Below are 22,039 nucleotides of genomic sequence, written 5' to 3'. Positions count from 1 at the left end.
TTCTAGTGGTTTTTATCAATATTTTTTCCTAGCAAGTATTTTATTAGTTACTAATTAATATATGCTATTTTGAACATATAAGCAACAATTTTTTATCAGAGAAGCTCTTATTTTGTGAAGTATAGTTGTTTAATGTTGCTCCAACTTCTTTAAATTCTAGAAACCACTGAGTTTTATATGTTCTTTTTTTTAAGCAAAGAGGATGTTAGAATGTTTTGTAACTTATTCCTTGGAATAACATTTTTTGCATTTGTGTGGGAGGGTACTGAAGTACTTAAAGTTACATGCCTTATTTATTCCATAGGAGACCATAATGAGAGAAAGGAATCTTGTCGATCATTCATGTGTGTGTGTGTGTGTGTGTGTGTGTGTGTGTGTGTATTCTATAACATATAACCCCCCCTTTTTTTTGCAGACTGGGAATGGTGGATTTTGCAGGAATCAGAACAGTTGTCGTTGGTCGAGGCGAGCATACTCTGCACTTTATTGCCATTCACTTAGTTGACAGATGACTTTGGAGGCAAGGCTGTATATTTTGTTACCAAATGCTTTTCTTAGAGCTTCATGATAAAATGAACATTCATTCTTTTGCTTTTGTTCTTACTAAAAGAGAAAAGAAATAAGTTTGAATGGAACAGAATTCTTCTGCTTCTGGTTTTGAATGTTATCAAAGCTGTATGCTCTGTTGAGTGTAAATTATTGGCATCTATCAAGCAGTGTACAAGTGGAAGGTCTGTCCTCCCTTTGTACCACTCCCAGTTGCTTTTGCTGTTCTCTTGCTGATGCGAAGCAGAAACTGAACAAGGTAACAGTTTTGATGGTGAGATTAGAGGTAGCCAGGCAGACTGTCTCCTGGCTTTTAGAGACCCTTGTAAGCTCAGGCCACCCCTCCCCTTGTTTAGATATTACTTGCTCTTTTGAGTTTCAGATTACAGGAGCAATTGATCTGCATGACCTATCTTAAGAACTTTAACTTTGCAGTAGAAACTTAAACCAAATGTATATTCTCAAGAGACAAATCATCTTAAAACCAGGCTGTTGTCATTTTGACATACTGTACTACTTGGAGGAACGATGTGGTGGAGAGCACCACCTAGTGAATGGGACTTGTACTTGCCGCAGTGGGTAAAAGATTAGAAAATTGGTCTGCACTGGTGTAACTCTTGCTACTTGGCTTGCAAAGAAGCACATTTTTGTGTTGCTCCTAGCACATAATTTTAACCTGGGGTCAGGATTCCACGAGAGCAGTTTTGATGTCTTGTCTTTATTTGTGGCTTTCCCACTGCTACTAGGCCTTGCTGTCTTCACAAACATTTCCTCCTTATATCTGATATTATAATTCAAAGAAAAAAATATTGTCTGTTGGGGCAGTGTTCGGTCTTTGAGGGCTTCATGTTTTTGAGTGCTGGTGTTTAACTTCAGCGATAGACTACCCACAAACCTCATACTGCCCTGCTAAGCACTCGCCTCAGAGGAGGAGGAGTTAGTGCTGACTGTGAACCGTAGGTTATAAATTGCTGACTGCTTACTAAGAGCATGTGTGCCTTTGTAAAAAACTATGTGAAAAAATTTCATGTATTTTTTTTAAACTTTAAAAATCTTTAACACTTCATAACCACCAGTGTTTAAATATGACAGTTCTTTAATGTTCATTTTAGAGTGACAAATCCCTGATAAAATATATCACTCATTCCTTTGTTGCATGTTCCTAGACATTTGTTGAACTAGAAACTGTGCCAGTTTTGGGGAATCCAAAATGAGCATTACATAGTTCTTTTTGGACTTAGAATTTTTAAAGAATCTTTTAATTCTTCATCACAAAAGGGAGTGAACGTATTCCTGGAATGTGGAATGCACTATAATAGATTACTTGGTATTTTCAGCCATGGATTGGAAGAATTTAGAAGACGGTTAGCAAATGCTTTTTTAAAGTTGATGGATTCATTTTTATGAGTTTGGAGTGTGGTAGGTAATAGAAGGCTTTGTAGTAACTCCTCTCTGTTTTAGTCCTTCAACTCAAGTTTGAGCTTCAGAGAGCCAAGTTTGGAGGCACACAGTGAAGAATCTAAGAGCAAGCTCTGGAGTCTATTCTGAAATCTATTCTAGACTGGGACCCTGACTTTCCAACTTATTAGCTGGATCAGTTTCCTCATCTATTTTCTGATTTGTTGTGAGAATTTAATAAAATAATCAGTGCACAGGCTTAATACAGTGCCTGACACGTTAAACACTAGGTATTTATCATGACCCATGACTCCATCTCTCCCTTCTTTGTGTGCTGTAAGGCAGACGTATGAGTGGCCATCACGTGTACTGTCTTTTCCCCACCCGTCCCTGAGAGTGGCTGGTCAGTGTTGTTTCACAGACAGACTCTCCCAGCTGCCCTCAGTGCTGCACTGCAAAGCCCGTCCTTGTGAGCGGTGTGTTACAGAAAGCTTGCATGTGTGCTGGCACATTTGTAATCAGAGTTTCTTAACCTGAGCCCGAGTGAGCCAAGTGCCTCTGAAGCTCAGAACGATGCGTAGAAAGTGTCTTGTGTGTGTGGATGTCCTTTTTTTCTTTTTTTAAGGGGAGAAATCAGATTCATAACTCTATCAGTCTTAGAGGTATCCGCGCCCTATGAAAAGGTCAAGAACACTACTTTGGATGTTCAGGACTTCCTATAACGCCATTTGAGAAATTATAAATCTAACCCCTTCTAGAGAGTGAGACTTGTGTTTGAATATTTTTTAAAGATATGTATTTTTAAAGATATATAAGTAAATTTTAATAATAGAATTGAGATTTTAAATGGACAAGCTCAAATATAAGTGAAATGGTTTCTTCCTCTCACCCCTGTTGTCAAAGTTCTGAAGAGCAAGGAAAAGTAAAGCACGCAGACTCTGAGAGTAGACTCTGGTGCCTGCACGGCACTGCTACTTACTAGTGAGGCATTGGGCCAGCTGCTTTGCTTCTCATGTCTGTCAAATGGGAACAATAAGGTCATAACAGGACTGTTGAGTGGAGTGCTGGTTAAAAAGCTCCCCCTGGCACTTAGTGAGCGCTACCGTCAATTCAGTTGCACATTCACCCAGCAGACATTTATGGTATTTCCAAATCAGTTCCCTTTTATGAATTGTATAGGTGAATATCTTATTGTCTGTTTTTCCTACTCCTTATCAACATGTGAACAACTGTAAATACTTATTTCCTTTTTTAATATTTATTTTTTAGGTGTAGTTGGACGCAGCACCTTTATTTTATTTATTTTATTTTTTTGTGGTGCTGAGGATCGAATCCATGCCTCACAAGTGCTAGGTAAGCGCTCTACCGCTGAGCCACAACCCCAGCCCCGGAAAATACTTATTTCTTCTGATCAGACTTTGATATGAGTGGTCATCACGTGTACTGTCTTGCCCCACCCATCCCTGAGAGTGGCTGGCCAGTGTTGTTTCACAGACAGATTCTGCCGGCTGCCTTCAGGGCTGCACTGAATTGCTGTGAGTCAGAGAGCCTTGACAATTGAGAATCTTAAGTACTTGGGGGCCTTAGAATCATGCTGAAAACTTGGGAAGCATAAACAGGAATAAAAAGAAGCCAACAGAGTTTCCCCGTAGGAGCTTTCAAGTTGAAACATCAAACATCATCTTGGAATTCCTGAGCTGAAAAGCATCTCAGGGATCTTCCCCATCTGACCTTCGCAGCATGAGGATGAGAAAGCTCAGCACAGCCAGAGAACAGCTCGGAGTCACCCTGGGCCTAGAGGTGGCATTCTTGCTTCCTGCCTATCTACCACTATAATTTCAAGAGAGAAAAAGGCCCCCTGTGGAGTTCAAGTAGGAGCAGCCATTCCAGAATAAGCATGTAGTAATGAGAAGACTATTCCGTGGAGCAGAGACCCATACTGGGAAAAAGAAAGACATTAGGAGCAGGAGGAAAGATGCAGAGGAGGTCCCTAGGAACCAGTTAACTGATTAACTTGTGCTTGGCAGAAGAGAATACCTGTTGGCAGTGAACTCACTGCCCACCAAGCACATGCACGCTGTGGTGTGACAGTGCAGCAGGGCTGGAGAACCCTATTCCCTTTACAAGTTTTATTCCAGGGCCTCTTCTTGTAAGAGTATCTTGCCTCACTGCTAATGACTTGAGCATCTAAGAATATGCATTTTCTCTCTTATCCTGACTCCTAAACTCAAAACAGCCATTTTCTCTGATAAACATCTGAACAAAAAGCTGTCTCTTCCTTCAAGGGGACCATCGAGCTGCTTTGAACTTCAGGTTTCGTTTGAGTTGTGTGTGCTGTCCACCATGACACTCTGTTAACCAAAGTCATGGGAGACCATGGGTTTCGCCCAAGCTCCTGCACTAGGCTCCAACAGACCAGGTCAAACCAACATGGAGTCACTCACGTTAATGCCACATAAGCAAACTGAAATTTTAAGGTGGATGAGTTTTTCTTTTATATAGGAGATTTCAGTCTGAGTATAATAAGGAAGTCCCCTCTGCTTTAACCCTTTTGGAAAAATGACCTAAAGTATTCTAATGTTAACCAAGCAGTCATTTGATTTTATTATTCTGTTTCCTTGTTTATGAAACACATTTTCCTGCTTATACCAGTGGGAGCTCTCATTCTCTTTTGCACAGTAAAGGCTGCCTCTTAATAAATGGCAAGTTCCATCTGTAACTAAATTTCTTATAATTTTGTCAGTCGTCATCATCTGACAGCTTAGCTTACCACAAGGTACAGTTTGCCTCGTGGGTGAAGAAGAAAACTTAGAGTGACTGAGCACCTACCTTGTACCAGACACAGGGTCAGAGTCCTTACAGACATTATTCTCATTAACAACTTGTAGTCACTTTCCGCAGCCTTATTGACCCAAGCTTACACCGGAGATGCTACTGGAAGAGGCTAAGGAAACTGGCCCAAAGTCACAACACGAGTAGGGGGTACAGCTGGGAGCCATCTGGGTCAGTTGGGCTGGGCAGTTCATCCCTTGTGTGTGCACCCTCCACACACAGTCTCGAAACCAGACAGGACCTGGACTAGACCTGTACAGCAGTGTGAAGCCACGGCAGACCCGCCCTGAGCTACCTACCCTGCTCTCACTCATCCCCATCCCTGTTCCCCAGTACCCTCTTAGTGCACCTGGCCCATACTGGGCCTGGCATAGTCATCAAATGGACAAATGAAAGGAAGGCATCCAAACACACAGAAGAGATGGGAGTGATTGTTGACCAGCATGGATCTGCAAAGCCCCATACTCCCGCCTCATTGTGTGCTTTTAGCCCAGTAGGAGTGGAGAGTGTTTGATTCCAGTAGGCAGTAGTTATCAAAGACTCTCTTGTGATATTTTTGTGGAGGAAACATTTTAAAAATGGACTGCTAGGGCATCTAACTAGTTGATTTTCTACTGGAAGGGGTCCGGAGAACCAAGGCAGGGGGACAGCCAGTCACTTGCTTTATAGTCTATGCACCTTCCAGCCTTTGTTAGGCAAATAGAAAGGGCAGATAAACGCTAAGAGTAGACAGAACTCTGGAAATACAGGGAATGCATTGAGCAATGCCAAATAAATGCAGTTTGCGGAATGCAAATACATAATTAGATTATAATATTTAGAGAAAGTTGGGGCTGGAAGAAGAGAGGAGAGGGGTTGAATGTGTGGTAAGCAGTTGATTTTTCTTCAGGTTGAAGAACCCTACACCAGTTTTAAAAAGGAAGCTGTACTGAGCTTCATGAGAAATGCAAGCACTGTCTTGGACTGCTCCGCTCTTAAGACTGAATCTTGAGGTCTTTCATCTCATCGTTCACACTAAAAATCCAGGATTTACTTTTTCTTTTTAAAAAAATTTTTATTTATTTTATTTATTTATTGATATCAGGGATTTAACCCAGGGAGTACTTAACCAGTGAGCCACATCCCCAGCCCTCTTTTATATTTTATTTAGAGACAGGGTCTCACTAAGTTGCTGAGACTGGCTTTGAACTCGCGATCCTCCTACCTCAGCTTCCAAAGATGCTGGGATTACAGGAGTGTGCCACTGTCCCCAGCCTCTAATTTTTCTAATTTTTAAATTTCTTTAAAGAGGATAGGAGCTTAGCATTAGAAAGATAGCAGTACTTCTCAAGGTTTTAGAAAGTTGCTAATATCAGAATTAGACCACCACATCCATCTACCTCACGTTACTCAGCCTTGTCCCCTGGGTTTAACCAGCCCTATTGCCTGCTACTCAGCACTCTGTGAAGTTAGAACAAAGGGGTGGAATTCAAAAAATGGACTTTCTTTCATGCACATAGTTTTTCTTTGTGTTTCTTTAAAAAACATGCTATAGTCTTGGACTTGCAGTCCAATAAGATTAGTACAGATTTTCCACAAAATTGCGGAACAGGTTATTTAGCTATTTATTACAGTTCTCCTTGGATCAAGGTAGCCTTGTGGTATTTCTAATAAGATTTCCAGACTGATGGGATAAAGTACTTTATGTATTCAGCTAACATTTAGCAGACATTTAGAGCATGCCCTGGAAGACTGCATGCAGGCAGGGTAGGAATTAACCAGAAGCCTGCATTTTAGAACCTCCCTGGGCCCTGCTCCTTGGAGTAGAAGTTGGAAGTCAGAAAGAAGACACTCAGGCAGAGAAGCGGGTACCAGAGTGCAGGGGCAGACAGGAGGCGGCTTGCTGTGCTGTGGTGCACAGGCAGGCTCACGCCACAAGTACAGGAGGAGGAGCCCTTGTGAGGCCTGGAGCAGATAGATGTTTAACAGGAAGAGTGGGTAGCACTGGTGGACCAGCTTCACTTGTGGGTGAAAAAAGAAGGAAGAGTCGAAACATTTGATTTTCTGACTTGGGGAATTTGGAAAGAGAGGATCAAGGGTTTGTCTTTGGGGCAATGGGTACAGGAGGGACGGAGGACACAAGAGAGTGGAGTGTGAGCAGTTGTGTTAGTGTCCCACTGGGACATGCTGCTTTCAGAACACCAGAGAGATCCACAGCGGTATGTACAGCACGCTGAGCTGGAGCATGGGAGAGAGCTGGGGGCTGGGTGGCTATTTACGGACCTGGCAAACAAAGCTGTGGGTTGGAATGAGGGGAGCAGCAAGGAAGCTTCAAGGAAAGAGCCAAGGGCTAAGTAAGGAAAAAAAGTCAAGTGTCAAGGAAAGACTGCCAAGGAAAGGTCAGAGGTTAGCATAGGAGAGAAACCTGTGAAGGAAGGCAGAGGCTGAAGAGAGAAGCTGCAGAGGGTGGTGTTCTGGAAGACAAGGGGGCTGGTGCTTCAGGAGGGGGTGGAAGAGCTGCAGAGGCTTGTGATCACGGAAAGCAGGCTGGCCAGAGCCCCTGCCACTGCCACCCCTCCTGGCTCCACAGTCACTGAGGGCCCAGCCCTTAGAACTTGCTTGCTAAACAATTGTCGAAAGAAAAGAAGAACAAGAAAGGAATGGTTCATATATTAGTTCCTAACAAACTGGCTGCTCAGAGCACAGTGGAATGTCTGTGACCGTGCCAGGCTCTCTGTGGGTGACTGGTCCCAGGGAGTCCTCTTGCATAGGGACAGGACTCATCCCCGCAGTGTGACTTCAGCAGGGTCTAGAGGTATGCTAGTCTGAACTTCTAATTCAGACTTTTAGTAATTGGTATTGATGCATTTTTCAATTAAGGCTGAAGGGAGTGGATTTGGAATGTAGTTAGTGGACTCCAAATTAAACTTGGGAACACGATCCTTGTGAAAAATCATTCAGCTTATCAGTAGTTGGCAAACGTTTGTACAGCAGTGGTTGTTCTGGCTGCGCCTTTGGCTGCATACTAAACTGAGCAGCAAGCTGTGTCCACTGATTGAATGAAAAAATAATGATTTTGTGTTACAGGGAACTTTTTACAATATGCCAGAGGGACCTACTGGAGTCTCTTTAATCTTGAACAATGCTTGATTCTTGCAGAGGCAAATTATGCAAATCATACTTAGTGTTTCATGATCAATCAGGTCTTTGTTGGAAGTGTTGTGAGTGCCAGCAGAACAGAATTCCTATCGCCTCTGGAAGGGGAGGGGGTGCAAGTCAGACCACTGCTGTGATCAGCAAAGGACACTTGTCAACTGCTTTGAACTCGCCCTACAGTTAAAATGCAGCCATTCTTTGTGAAGAATCCCACCGTTTTGCACAGTCTTTTGTTTTACAGTTTATCTTGCTTATAATTTACAAAGTCCCCCTGAAGGAGCAGCTAGCCAAGCTGTTGTGTGGGTGACACACATAAACAGAGCTGGGCCTGCCGCCTGGGATGGCAGATGGCATCCTTGCTCTGGAGCTCCCTTTGTGTGGACTCTGCCTAGAGTGCAAGGTTTTAAATCTTCCTGGACCCATCCAGAGTGCACAAGGATGTGTAAAACTAGGTCATTTCTGCCTCAGCATGTGCACAACTGTTAACCTTGATTAATCCTTGATTCTAGACCAAAAAGAAAGAGCCAGAGAAATGTTAAAACCTTGGGGAGGGGGGAATGGTGACATTTCTGAGCAAGCTTATATTATTGATCCCTGCTGCTCTAATTCTTGCGTTGCCACCTAGTGGAGCGTGGGAGGAATGCAGCTGATTTGCCGGGCTTGTAGTCTATCTCCCATCTTAGTAGTTCTTGAAGGAGCTAGAAAAATCAAATCCATCTGGAGCATTAAATAATTACTGAGGAGCCAGGTGTGGCAGCACATGCAGTCTCAGCTACCAGGGAGGCTGAGGCCGGAAGATCACCAGTTTGAGGCCACCCTGGACAACCCTGTTAGTGAGACCCTGTCTCAAAAAACAAAAATTTAGGAGTCACTTTGGGCGCGTGCTTGAACAGCAGTATCAGACATGAAAACAATTCAGATACGATTGTGACACCTCTGGAATCAAGGAGTCACTTTGGGCGCGTGCTTGAACAGCAGTATCAGACATGAAAACAATTCAGATACGATTGTGACACCTCTGGAATCAATACACTTGCAGGAGGGTCTAAACTGGCCTAGAAATGGTGAAGGCTTTCCAAGTGTGATCCCTGAGCAGAGTATTATGAGCAGGAGCAAATCAGAAGCCTAGGATCAGGCAGTGGCAAGGGCTTTGTGCCTGGAGAATGCAGCAGGAATTAGATCCTGGGGGCACTGAGAAGTATGTGGGAAGATTTTAAAACATTTCTGTTTACAAATATTATAAATACTAATGTAGGAAAATCTCAAAGTGCAAAAAATATTAAGAAAGCAGTGTCCATGTCATACCCAGAGAGCCATTAGTGTTTCTTTTTTTAATTTTTTTTATTGGTTGTTCAAAACATTACAAAGCTCTTGACATATCATATTTCATACATTTGATTCAAGTGGGCCATTAGTGTTTCAACAAGCAGTCCTGTGGATTCCTGTGTGTTCCGTTTTAATTAGGCACGGCATGTAGTGTACACAGTGGATCACGTGGCCCATACTTTGGGCAAGAGCTTTGGCCAGCCTCCTTTCTGCCTGGGTTTATCCTCACCAAACAACGTATTTGTGGGAAACTGCCTGTGTCATAAGTCCCTGGTGCTGAGTCCTTGTCAACAGCAGATGCACCTATGTGACCAGATGTCTCATATGTACACTTTGGGGTGTTTGTTTCTGTTTGGACCCTCCTACTAGAACCTCTGTGTGTGTGAGGACAGGAACATGAGAGTCTTTTTTTTTTTTTTTTCTCCCTGCCAAATGCCTCCAATAAAGGGCCCACATTGCTGCTGTTTTATAGTCAATTTGCTTGTATTTTATAATCAATTTGTGGAGAATTTCAGTGTCTTGATGCTTTGGAGAATTAGCCTTTTTTAAATGTAGCCAGTGAAAAGTGAATTTGATTTATCTTCAGAGAAAGAAGGGGGTGAAAAACCTGTCGTTGTAGAGTTTAACTTGCTTAGAGTGGCGTCAATTCTGTGCTACCCTGGGCTGAGTATGCTGCCTTTCACCTGAATCAGTTTGATCTCAGTACATCCTGCCTACACTTCTGGTAAAACTAGCCCTTAGAGATGTGATCATGCTAAGGCTAAATGGCAAAGTCACCTCCACGGGTAGACCTGTGGAGGTTGGAGGCACTCAGACACTGTGGGAGTCAGGCAGTCTTCCATTTATTTTGAACAACTTGTACGTAATGCGTTAGTTACCTCAGTGTATTCTCATCCAAAATGGAGTGAGCATGGGACCTACTTTCTGTGGTTGTTTGAAGAAGTACATGAGGGAATAGATGCCTAACATTTAAATTGATGCATGCTGCAGAGGAGATGTGCAGGGAATTAACATTAACTTGTGCTGCTACTACTACTTTTAAAAAAAAAAAAACAATTTTCCCCCCTTCCTTTAGTATTGAAATCCAGGGAGACTAAGCAATTTGCTCAAAATTATAGTTGTCAAAATTTAGGGGCGCTTATAAAATATAGTCCTTTCCTCTCAGCCTAGTGTTGGAATTACCTGAAAGAAAAATACAGAAGAGAAAAAGGCCAAGTAGAGAACCTGGCTTTAGATTTTTGGCCAACTCTGGGTGGACTGCAGGCCGGAGTACATCCTCTCTGCTGTGGGGCTGATCTGAGAACAGGACGAGGGGCGGGGGCCAGTGCAGCAGCTCATTTTTTTCTCCAAATGTCCTCTGGCTCCTTTCTCGGGAAGAGAAAGAGCAAGGAAAGGTTGGGAGATGGGCCAAGAACCAGAGTAGCCCAGGTCCCTCCACATAGGGCGTCAGGACTCCTTCCACTGGGGGTGACCCAGCAGGGATCCCACCCTGAATCCTGCCAACCCTCTATATTTCTTATTTATTTCTCTTCCTGGCCCGCAGTGTCCCAAGCCCCACACAGTCTTTTACCCAGGATTTCTTTTCTGCCCTATACTCAATCCCAGGTTAAAGGACAGATATAGAGGAGCTGTAGCAGGAAAGCCAATTCTGTATATTTCTTTCCTTACATGTTGAAATCATCTTTTGAAGTGTCTTGATGATTGATATTCAAAATGAACTGCTCACGTTGTCCTACCAGTTTTTCTGGCCATCCTGTTTTTGTGTGGACCTTCTTAGCATCCATGTGACCTTGCCAATTCTGAGTCTTGTGTTGCAAACACAGGGAACAGTAAGTAGCCAGTTTGGGAGAAGATGGCTTTGGTTAGGAAGTCATACCTTTATTGCAGATCCTTCTATATCCATTGTAGTTTAAATTTTTTTCCTTTGTTATGGATTGAACCCAGAGTCTTGCTCACATTAAGCAAGCAAAGAATTTTTTTTTAAATCAGCATACAGAAATACTCCCACATGAAACCCAGTTTATATTTCTATGAAAAAACTCTCAAATTTAGATAGGTAAAATATTAATAATATATTAATCTTTTGATGGCATAGTATAGAATAAGTAACATTGCCCTTAAGTCACCTAGACCTATAGTCCCAGTTCTGCCCACTTAATGACCTTGTGACCGTGCGTGGGCCTCAGTTTTTAAGCAGTATAGTAGGTAATGTCTCAGCCATGAGATTATTACGAGGGATGGGAGTGGGAGTGACTGTGTATGTGTGGAGTAATTTATGCACTGCCTAGCATACTTGTGGCTGGTTCTTGGTAAGCACTGATCTCTGTGGGTAAATCAAGTGTGTAAGGTGTGGCTGGCTGTAGTTGCTGGAGGAAGAAAGCAGCCTGAAATTGCTTATGTTGACTGCTTTTCCCAGGTCCTAGTCATGTTCCTTGTGAATATAGCACTAGAGAACTCAAGCCTGGTACTTAGACTGCCTGGCTTCAATCCAGACTTCAACCCAGGGTGCCCAAGCAAGGGACTCCTCTTTGACTCAGTTTTCTCATGTATGGAATATATAGGATAACATTACCACCACCCTGGGGTTGCAGGAAGGAGTAGATGAACTAATGCATACAGAGCTCTAGAAACTGTCAGCCTCAGAGTAAACTCACCAAAGGTTTTGTTGTCATTGATTTTTTAAAGTGACATTGATCCTATTTCATCGAATGTAAGTGAAGATTGCAAGTATGTAGAAATAAATAACTAGAGGTTGTTGGAATTTAGTTGTTGGTTTAAGTATGGATTATTACTAGTTTGGTAGCAGAAAATATATGCCTCAAAATGACTAAAAGTGTTAAAAGTAAGAAGGTTCTACATGGATGATTTTGAAAACTATTTGTGTTTTGTTATGGAAAATTTCAAGTGTTTATTAGAGTATACAGAATAGTGGAAGGAACCTCTAGGTACATGTGTGCCCATCTGCAGTGACCTCACTGCTGAAACCGCTGATCCTGTTCCATCTGTTGCATTCCCATCTTATGTTGAAGCAAGTCTCAGTTATTATATGATTTCATTTATGAATTGTTCAGTACTTATCTCAAAAAGAGAAGGAATTTAAAGCTAAAAAAGATAAATAAAAACATAGTCATAATATATAATGCCTTTTTTATACCTAAATGAAAATTCATCATAATTTCTTAATATCATTAAATATTAAGTGGGAAATTATTTGACCAGTGAAATGACGACAACAATACCCAGCAGGCATTAAAATGACTTTAACACCAAAGGAAACTGGAAAACACCAGCATGTCATTAATGCTGGCACTGAGAGAGCCCACGCCAGCTCAGCACCGGTAGGGGCCAGTTCCAGCTCTATCATTCCTCTCACCTCTCAGAGTTTGGGTTCCTTCCCACTAAGAAAATCATCTGTTTCCACAGGTCATGGTCAGAATGAAATGAAACAACCTACTCGGCAGTGACTGGCACAGGAGATATAAAATAAATATTCATTCCCTTTCCTTTTTACTTTTCTCTTTTAGCTAGTTTGAATTTTTATCTTAAACTACAGTTTGTGTTAGAAATACAGGATTCTCTAGTCTTTGTCCATACCCATCCTCTGTTGGTGACATAGTTAATATCAAGGGGCAGTGCCATCAAACCACAGCTGTGATAAAAACTCTTTTCCACAACAGACTGTCAGTCAGGTGGAAAATGGTCCACTTCGCGGGGCACATGATCATTTTGTGAAGCACATCAGACCGAAGTCTCAGTAGATTGTACATGGTCTGGCAGTACCTTATGAATACCCCTTGCAGTTTGGAGAGAACTACTTATTTGCACAAATAGGTGTCTTGTCCCTCTTCAATTGCTTGTTCACTCAGATATCTGGGTGTAGAATGTGCAATACCTTTTAGATCTTTTTGATCCCATCAGTGTATCAGGATCCATCAGATCGTGAGGCCTTTTTTGTTGGGTTTCTTTCCTCCCCACCCCTCCCCTTTTCTCTCCTTTCCTTGTTTTTAAACACTTAAGAACTGTAGGGGATTAAAAAAAAAATGTATAGACAGAGATTCTGACCTCAGGAGCTGAACTAAAGTTTGCTAGGGGTCACAGATAAATACTTGTCATGTAATCTGGACAGTGCAAACAGGTGTCAAAAAGGGAGGTGTTCAAGAAGCTTTTAGGAGAAGGTGGCAATTAAGTGAACCTGGAAGAATGAGCAGAGTTTCTCCTGAAGCAGTGGTGTCAGCTCTCCAAGCAGAGGGAGGTACACAGCAGTGACATGGGTGTCCCTTTGCTACGAGCACTCCCTATACTTAGCCCTGGCATCTTGTCAGCCGCCTGGTCCCACCGAGGGTTCACCAATGGTGCTTTCCTTTTTCTCCATCTCTGGCATCTCAATTGTAAGAACACTAATTTTAAAGGGAAAATGTACTTTCTTTTTCTCTGATCCCCTTCCAAACTTCACACTGGAATGTTTTTTTCTCCTTTTAAAAGAGGCATTCTCTTAAGTGTACGAATATTTCTACTTTATCATGTGACTCGAAACTAGCACTATATGTAGAATCATTAAAAATCAAAGCATACAAGTGTTCAGCTGCTCTAAAAATTTGAAAATTGTAAGGGGCTTATCAGAATTGTGTGAAATATAATGTTGTATCTTCAGCAGTTAATTCTAAAAAGTAGGTCTAAGCCTAATAGTAAACAGATCAGAACTTGGCCAAAAATCTCTGTAAAGATGATGGTAGTGTGCGATTAAACTGTCATATCCTGTTTTGTAAAGATGACCCTGTTATACAATGCTTTTTTCTTTGTCATTGATTTGTTACGATTTTTTTGGTACATGATTTTAGGAATTTAATAGAAATTCAGAGCTCTCAAATGTCTAAAGAAATCTTAATGCTCCTATGTTTCTTTTCATTCTTGGCATTAAAATATTATTTTATACAGCATACTTTTAAGTTTGAGTTACTGTACTGATGAATTATTAAGTCAGTAATTACTTAATACCTCTTAATTTACCAAGAATTCCATGTAATCCTAAACAGCCTTCACTCTGTTTTAATAAACTTATTTTATCAAAATCTGCCATTACAGAGCACCTGAAGCTGGGATCACATTTTGTTACACTTTAACTGAAACCGCTTGCGACTGTGTTTTTATCAGATGCCATGGGCCTTCTTGTTCCTGGCGCTCATCCCTTCACCATTTGGTCTGCTAGTTTGCAGACCCAAACTAACTAAAAATGGGTAGCAGGGGCAAAGGACAGCTGATCCAGCCATGTAGTAGATTCCTTGGACCTTTTAAAACATTTTATGCAAAGTTTTATGATTCGTAAAAATATTGTTACGGTGATTAAGGCTCTAAGTAGATGTATTTGTTTCTTATTTCCACTGTAACAAATTATCATAAACTTGTGGCTTAAAACAATGTAGAGTTATTATCTTGTACTTCTGTAGTTCAGATGTCCAAAAGGTGACTCCCTGGACTAAAATCTGGTTTCAAAAGGTCTGTGTTCTCTTCTGAGGGCTCTGGGGAGGATCGATCCCCTTGCCCTCCCCGCAACTAGAGGCACGCATGTTATTCTGACTCTCTTCTGCCTCCTCCTTCCGCATTTAAGGGCCCTTGTGACTACCTTGCTACCTGGATAATCCAGGATAGTCATCTTATTTTAAGATCAGCTGACCAACAGCCTTAATTCATCTGCTACTTGATTCTCTTTGCCATGTAATGTATTCAGTTTCCAGGAATTAGGAGTTGGACATCTTTCAGGAGAAGGGAAGGCCAAAAAAGCATTATTCTGCCTTTCACAGTAGGTATAATCCTCCTGAGATTATTCAGTATCCACTGTTTATTCAACATTTAGTAAATGTTTCCGAGGCTCTGCTTTGTACCAGGAACTCAGTCTGACAATGTCTAGGGAGAGAGAGGACTATTTTCTCTCTAGGAGCTTTTAGGTGCTGAGACAGATGCTTGGCAGTGCTTTATCATGGATGGGATCTGGCTGTAGCTGGGAGTGGCATGGGTGTGGAGAGGAAACGGGAGTTTTGAAGGGGAGGGGTTTGCCCTGGAGAGAATGGCCATGGGTTATCCCAGGGAGGAGAACCACTTGAGCTTGCTAGAGTCAGGAGCCCTAGATCTTGGACTCTGGAGTCTGGCAGGGAGTGTGGCAGGGCCAATACAACTGGGGACTTTGGGACCCAACTGTGAAGGACCTACCTTTAAAAGGGATGACAGCCAGTGTCTCATGGGGCGGGGGGGTGGTCTTCTTCCTGCTGAGGAGGGTGTAAGCTGCCTGAAAACTTAAAAGTCTAAAATAATGAGTGAAGAACAAAACATAAAAAGCCAGAAATATATTTACAAAAGCAGAGCCCTTGATACATCCATTCCACACAAGAGCTGGAACTAGACAAAGGAAAGATGGCTCTGGTGGTTTATTTAAGTGGGTACATCAAAGGCAGGGATAATGTTTCAAGGGCGGAGTCTTGCTTGGTGATGTCTTGTAGTCAGCAGGTTGATTGGCATCTTGGCAGGTCACACCCATCTCAGGTGCTGTGTGGGATCTTTGGCAGAGCTTGTGGGGGAAGTTCACCTGAATCAGATGGTCTATCCCTGTGGGGATGTCATGGGAAGTTCCCAGTGCCAGACTATCCCGTCACTAGGCTATGATGCACAACACAGTCCCACACAGCCCAGGGGCAGCTCTCCACAGGCCTTAAGTGCCAGGGCTGGGAGTGGACTTGCTGCCATTAGTTAAGCCTTGAGGTTAGGCCTCAGCGGCCCTTTAGCCAATCAGCTAGCAGAGTTGCTTCTTTGGTTGCTGTGAATTTGGAAAGCAGACCTCACCCCATGTATCCTATCTACCTGCTTCCCTTGCTCAATCCTTTATGTGGTTTACCTGGCTCCTAATAGAGGCCCCTAAAGAATTTTTGGCCCCTGGTAGCAGGGATTGCAGGAAAGGGAATGGAAACCATTGAAGAAGAGTCACTTGATGGAAGCTTGTATGTAGTGTAGTCAGACATTGCTTGCACATCTCTTAAATTTTTTTCCAGACAAACTTATAAAGTCAGATTCCATGATGCAGCTTAAGTGGAAAATAGGAGCAGGACTGTGTAGAAGGCAGCTCGGACTGTCCTGTGCTTGAATTCAAGCTCTGCCACTGAGTGTATGAGCTTGGGTGAGTCAGTTAGCTTCTGTGAGGCTGGCCTTCCCATACTGGCTAGTAAGACCAGGATAATCAGGATATGCAGCAGGGCTCTTGGGAAGAAAAAGAGACAACGTGTTGTTTATCTGTGAAATAAGCACAAAATATTTTAGCCATGTTTGTTTTCTTTGGTCCATATTCTTAAGTGTCTTAGGGCATCTGTCTGAACCACATTTATAATAAATAGTCTAGACCATGCAGGAAATTTAACTGAACCCCTGCAAGTTCAGCCTATCTCCAGAACTGAGAATGCTTCTTTTATGACAAGTACTATTTGATATTTAGACATACCCTCATTCCATGAATATTTATTGATCACCTTTTGTTCTTGTGCCTAGAATTGCAGGGAACACTGTGCAACCCCTCCTTGCAGAGTTCATAATGTCCCAAGAGAGGCACGTGTGTAAAAGTGAAGTCAGAGTACGTGGATGCATGTAATTGAGTGTGCCAAGTGGGTGGTGTGTAGAAGTCCTTTTAAGTTGAAAGCAAAGTGAAAATTGGCTTGAGTTAGCCTTGACAGGAAAACTTTATGTGTGGAAGAAATGAAAATTCAGTAGACCTTTCAAGGCTAGAGCACAAGTGTTTGGCAGGAGTACAGAGAATGTGAGTGGGGACTGGATCAGTGGCCAGAGGACAGAGCAGACCTCCAGTTCATCACCCTCTCCTTCTGGAAACACTTCAGTCCCTGGCAGCTCTGATTCCAGTTTCTCCCTGCCTCTACTTAATTTTGAATTCTGAGCTCCACACACAGTATGGAACATGGTAGAGGCTCCAGAGTGGGTTTCTGTTGCAGCAGGAGTTGGCCAGCATGAGCACAAAGCTTTGTACCTGTACTTGGTATCTTGTTGTTCATCCATAGAAGCAAATCAGAGGGAAAACAGAGATTTGCTGCACAGGGATAATCATTCCCCCAGATCTTTTTTTAACCCTGTAGCATCATGGGCCCTACTTATACACCTAACTTCACCCTTAGAATCCATCTCCTGCAACACATGAGAGAAGAAATGCTTACTTGTAGATAGAAGACACACAGTTCCTGCAGTCTGATAACTCCTAGACAGGAGTTATCTCAGCTAGTCTCTGTATTCCTTAGAGAGCACCTGTTCCTAGTGTCATAGATCACAGTAATGAGAGGTAGAAGGAAGGAACTTTTCATAAGAGAGGAGACCAGGCCCAGGGATGTTGGCAAGTCAGTAACTGCATGACTAAAACCTCAAGTTGCTCAGTTCATAGCTTCCCATTCTCTGCAGGCTGCATTCCATTCTCTGTTAATTTGATTTTCATGGCATTAGTGTAATCTATCTAATCTAATGAACTCCTTTCTTTTTTAATTTTAGATTTCTCATATTGGCAAACTGAGAGATTTTCTTCTGGAACACAGGAAAGATTACATTAATGCTTACAGGTAAGTGCATTTGCGGGGCGGGGGGAGGGACTTGGATTTGGACGGCTGTGTTCTTTTCTGTTCCTATGTTCCTTTTGAGCTTAATTTTTTTTTTTTTTTTGGTTGGGAGGAGGTGCAGGGGAGTACTGGAGATTAAACTCAGGGGCACTCAACCATTGAGCCATATCCCCAGCCTTATTTTGTATTTTATTTAGAGACAGGGTCTCACTGAGTTGCTTAGTGCCTTGCTTTTACTGAGGCTGGCTTTGAACTCGCAATTTTCCTGCCTCAGCCTCCCAAGCCGCTAGGATTACAAGCATGTGCCATCATGCCCGGCCCTTTTAAGCTTTTTGTCCTCACTTCTTGACAACTCAGAGCTGTAATGAGGAAGATCAGTATAGCAGTGGAAGAACATGTGCAGAACAGAAGAAAACTCACAGCTGCTGTGCCTGTGTTCCCACAGCAATGTGATATCATAATTTCTGGTCTCTATCTCCATGGGTGCCATTACATCCTAGCATGTGATACTCTGATTTCTTACCAGAGCAGTACATAAAACTGGGAGCACATGTATTTGTATCACCTGAACCTTGAGGAGGGACAAGGTTTTTAAGGCTCTTGCTTGGCTCTCTTTGCCTGTATTTTGCTGTCCCAGCCTGTGACACTGGCCTTGCTGTTTGGGTGGTGCCCTTGTGAGCATGTTTCCATCTTACGCCTTCACTTCACTGTGTCAGGCCTTTCTTGCCCTTTCCAGTCTCAGTCCTCATGACCTCTTTCCTTGTCCTTCTCCCAGGCTTCTGACACTTGCTAGAGACATCAACAAGCTCACTTTGACTTGGCCTTCATTTTGGGGGGTTTATAAGTACTTTTATTCAGCCTCTAATGTAACTCATGATCACATTCCTCCTCTGGCTAGGTCCCCTTTCTACTTGGCAGCCATCACCTTTTGGAGTATCCCCTGGATTAGTCACCCCTAAGGAGACCCAGCATGAATGCCCCACTGCTCTCTGTCAGCAGCAGCCTCCACACCTGGCCTTGCCTGTTCTCGTCTCTTTCACACCCTGCTCCTGCCATGGTGGTGAGCGTGCCAGCCTTCCTGGAAGTCTCCCTGCCCGTTCTTGATGCTGGTACAGGCAGCTGGTATTGTTCCTCCTCTTCCCATGGTGGTCTTTTTTCAAAAGTTAGTGCTCAGCTTTAATGCTGTATCTTCTGAGACGCCATCTTGGGCCACCGTTTATAAAATAGACCTGGGAGTTTTTGTTTGTTTCTGTACCTTATTTTTTTCATGACAAAGCATGATTTGTGATTATTCAATAATAATAACATAGTTTACTATTTATCTTTGTGAATAATTTTTAAGTTTTATGAGACTGGAGACCTTGTCAGCTTTTTATTCTTGTTTCCATAGTGCCTCACCCATACTTGGTACTAACTAAATATATGTCAGTGAATGAATGAATGAATGAATGAACTCATGTTGAGTCCATGATGAGCCCGATGTGGTGGTGCATGCCTGTTATCCCAGTGCCTCAGGAGGCTGAAGCAGGAGGATCACAAGTTCAAAACCAGCCTCAGCAACTTAGTGAGAACCTGTCTCAAAATAAAAAATTGGCTGGGGATGTGACTCAGTGGTTAAGCCCCACTGGGTTCAATCCCTGGTGCCAAATACGTAAGGTCCCTGATGAGCCCATTGGTTCTCAACCACAGCTGATTTGTGGGGGACACTTGGCAATGTCTGAGGACAAAGAAGGAACTGTCTGGCCCACAGTTTCAGTTGTGTTGATGTTCTCAATGTCTTCCCATCTCAATCTATGCAAATTAACTAATTCATGCACCAAATATTTGTTGAATATATGCTCAGTGCCTGGTACTATTCTAGATTCTTAGGGCACATAATGGAATAAAAAAGGCAAATATTGCTTCTCTGCAGCTTGCATTCTAGGGATTAACAAAGACAAGCACTTAGGTCCTGTGGAACGGACACAGTAGAGTCAGGTTATGGGACCTAGGGTTGCTGAGGAAGGCGGTGGTTTATATCCAGAGTGGTCGGGACTGCCCCCGCTGAGGCCGCCGCCTCCTCTGAGGTTTAGAGTGTTAGTAGGACTTCTCTCTCCTGCCTCTCTGCCTCCTACCTTCTTTTCACCTGCTGTACCTATTTCTCCTCTGCTGTCCTACTGTCCAACTTGGGTTCCTCATCTCATCATTCCGACTGCTTCTGGATCATTGCTGCATTCCTGATTCCCCTCTAATTTTGATGATCACACTCTTTTCTCTTCTTCCCTTCAGCTCATGCACTTAACCTTGTTCCTCCTGAAGCCATGTGCACTGTCACTTTGTTTCAATCCAATGCCAGACTTGGGGGAAAAGTCTGCATCAGGGAATAGCCGACCTTCTGTAAAAGGCCAGATAGGAAGTGGATTAGGCTTGGTGGGTCACATATGCTATCTCACATTCATCTTGGTTTTCTTTTATTGGTTTTGCTTATTATTTTTATACAGCCTTGGAAACATGTAAAAAGTGCTTCTTAGCTCTGGCTGTATAGAACCAAGCCTGTGGGTTGGATCTGGCCTGTTGGCTATAGGTCACTGACCCCTGGTACCTGATCCTTTGCTTCCTCACCATTCACTCCTCCCTGATCCTAACAGTGGAGCTTGATTTTCATTACTTTCTGAGACTTTTTCTCCCAGAGCTCATATATGCTTTTTAATTAGTAAAGCTGGTGGCTTTTTCTCAAATTTAGTATAAGTGGAGTCATATAGTACACTCTTGGTGTATCTACCTTCTTTCACACAATATACTGCTGAGAATATCACTAGTTGTTCTTTTTTATTAGTTATTTTTTGAAATATTCTGTTGTGTGAAATTGCCACAATTTGCTTATTCATTTACTAACAGGGAAAATTGGATTGTTTCTAGTTTCAGGCTATTATGAATAAGCTGCTATGTGTGAGCAGCTTCTGCAAGGCTTTTTGTGCATATATGTGTACATTTCCCTAGAATAAATACCTAGGAGTGAAAGTGCCCGGTCACACACACAGCAGGTGTGTTCTTAACTTTGAGATAAATTACCAGTTGCGAAGTGGTGTTGCTGCCTCATTAGCAGTGCATAGGGCTGCAGAGTAACTGGCATGTGGTGTTGGATGGTCTGTTCTTTTTAACCACTGTAGAGAAATAAAGTATGAATTAGTGTTTTAAATATGCGGCTCTCTAATGATAATGACGGTGCAGACCTTAACAGCCCTTTTCATTTCTCCACTTTGCTACAGCCTTTGATCCTGCTGACCACCATCAGTTTTGAGAAATTCCTTATTCCCTTTACTGCCATTACTTAATAGCTTGTCCATAGCAAGGGATTGCTTCTAGGACCCCTCAAGGAAACCTGAACATGGGTGTTCTAGGCCCTCACGTAAAATAGCATAGAATTTGCCTATAAACTACCCACATCTTCCTGTTTACTTTGGATCATCTCTGGATTATGGATGATGCCTCATACAGTGTAAATGATATGTAAATAGTTGTTACAGTGAGTTGTGTAGGGAATGACGGAAAGCAAGTCAGCACATGTTCACTACAGCTGCACTTATTTTTATCTGAATATTTTCAGTGCATAGTTGGTGGAATCCTGTGTGAATGCATAGATAAATATGGAGGAGGACCCACTGTATTTGGGGGCTCCTCTGACTACTCCATTTTTTTGCCTCTTTGTTCTTCCATCTTTTCCTAAAAGAACTCCAGAGCTCTGTTTGACCCTTTTGTCCTGTCTGTCTCTACTTTGCATTACAAAAATTGACCCTGTCATCATCTGTGTATCTACCTACCTCCAACACACTCAGCCCCTCTCTGCCCCTCCTGAGTGCTTACTATGTGTGAGATACTCTGCTGAGCACTATTAGTATTTCATCTCATTTGGTCCTCACATCAGCCCTGTGAGGGAGACATTGTCATTGAGCCTATTTGACAGGAAGGAAACTGAAACACAGGCGTGAAGGAACCTGCTAAAGACCACCACCTGGCAGCTGCTGAGCCAGGGCTTAGTGGTCTGGCAGAGCCAGGCACTTCACCACTGCTCTCTTACCCTTCATAGTGTCCTCTCACCACTGTGCCTTCCAGCATGGCATAGCCACAGGCTCCTTCAGTTCCACTTGCCACTGTCTTACCTATAAGCCACGTGGGCAGTCCCACCTCCACGTGTGGCTCTGTCCACTTTCTTCCATTCCCTCTAGGTGCTT

The 22,039-nt window shown here is 42.8% G+C and overlaps 1 protein-coding gene across 5 annotated transcripts in view; it reads left to right on the top strand.

Moving 5' to 3' along the window:
* Stx18 (syntaxin 18) overlaps positions 1 to 22,039 on the top strand; it is a 124,035-nt gene that overhangs the window by 46,581 nt on the left and 55,415 nt on the right. For all 5 annotated transcript variants that reach the window (XM_077803360.1, XM_077803359.1, XM_077803358.1 and 2 more), the window contains exon 2: positions 17,764 to 17,831. In XM_077803360.1, coding sequence (XP_077659486.1) covers positions 17,764 to 17,831 — 68 coding nt within the window. The remainder of the gene's footprint in view (positions 1 to 17,763; positions 17,832 to 22,039) is intronic.

This window comes from Urocitellus parryii, chromosome 10, assembly GCF_045843805.1.
Source record: "Urocitellus parryii isolate mUroPar1 chromosome 10, mUroPar1.hap1, whole genome shotgun sequence".
In the NCBI taxonomy this organism is placed as follows: Eukaryota; Metazoa; Chordata; class Mammalia; order Rodentia; family Sciuridae; genus Urocitellus; species Urocitellus parryii.
Note: the sequence above shows the minus strand (reverse complement) of the source record. Positions and strands in the feature narration are given on the sequence as shown.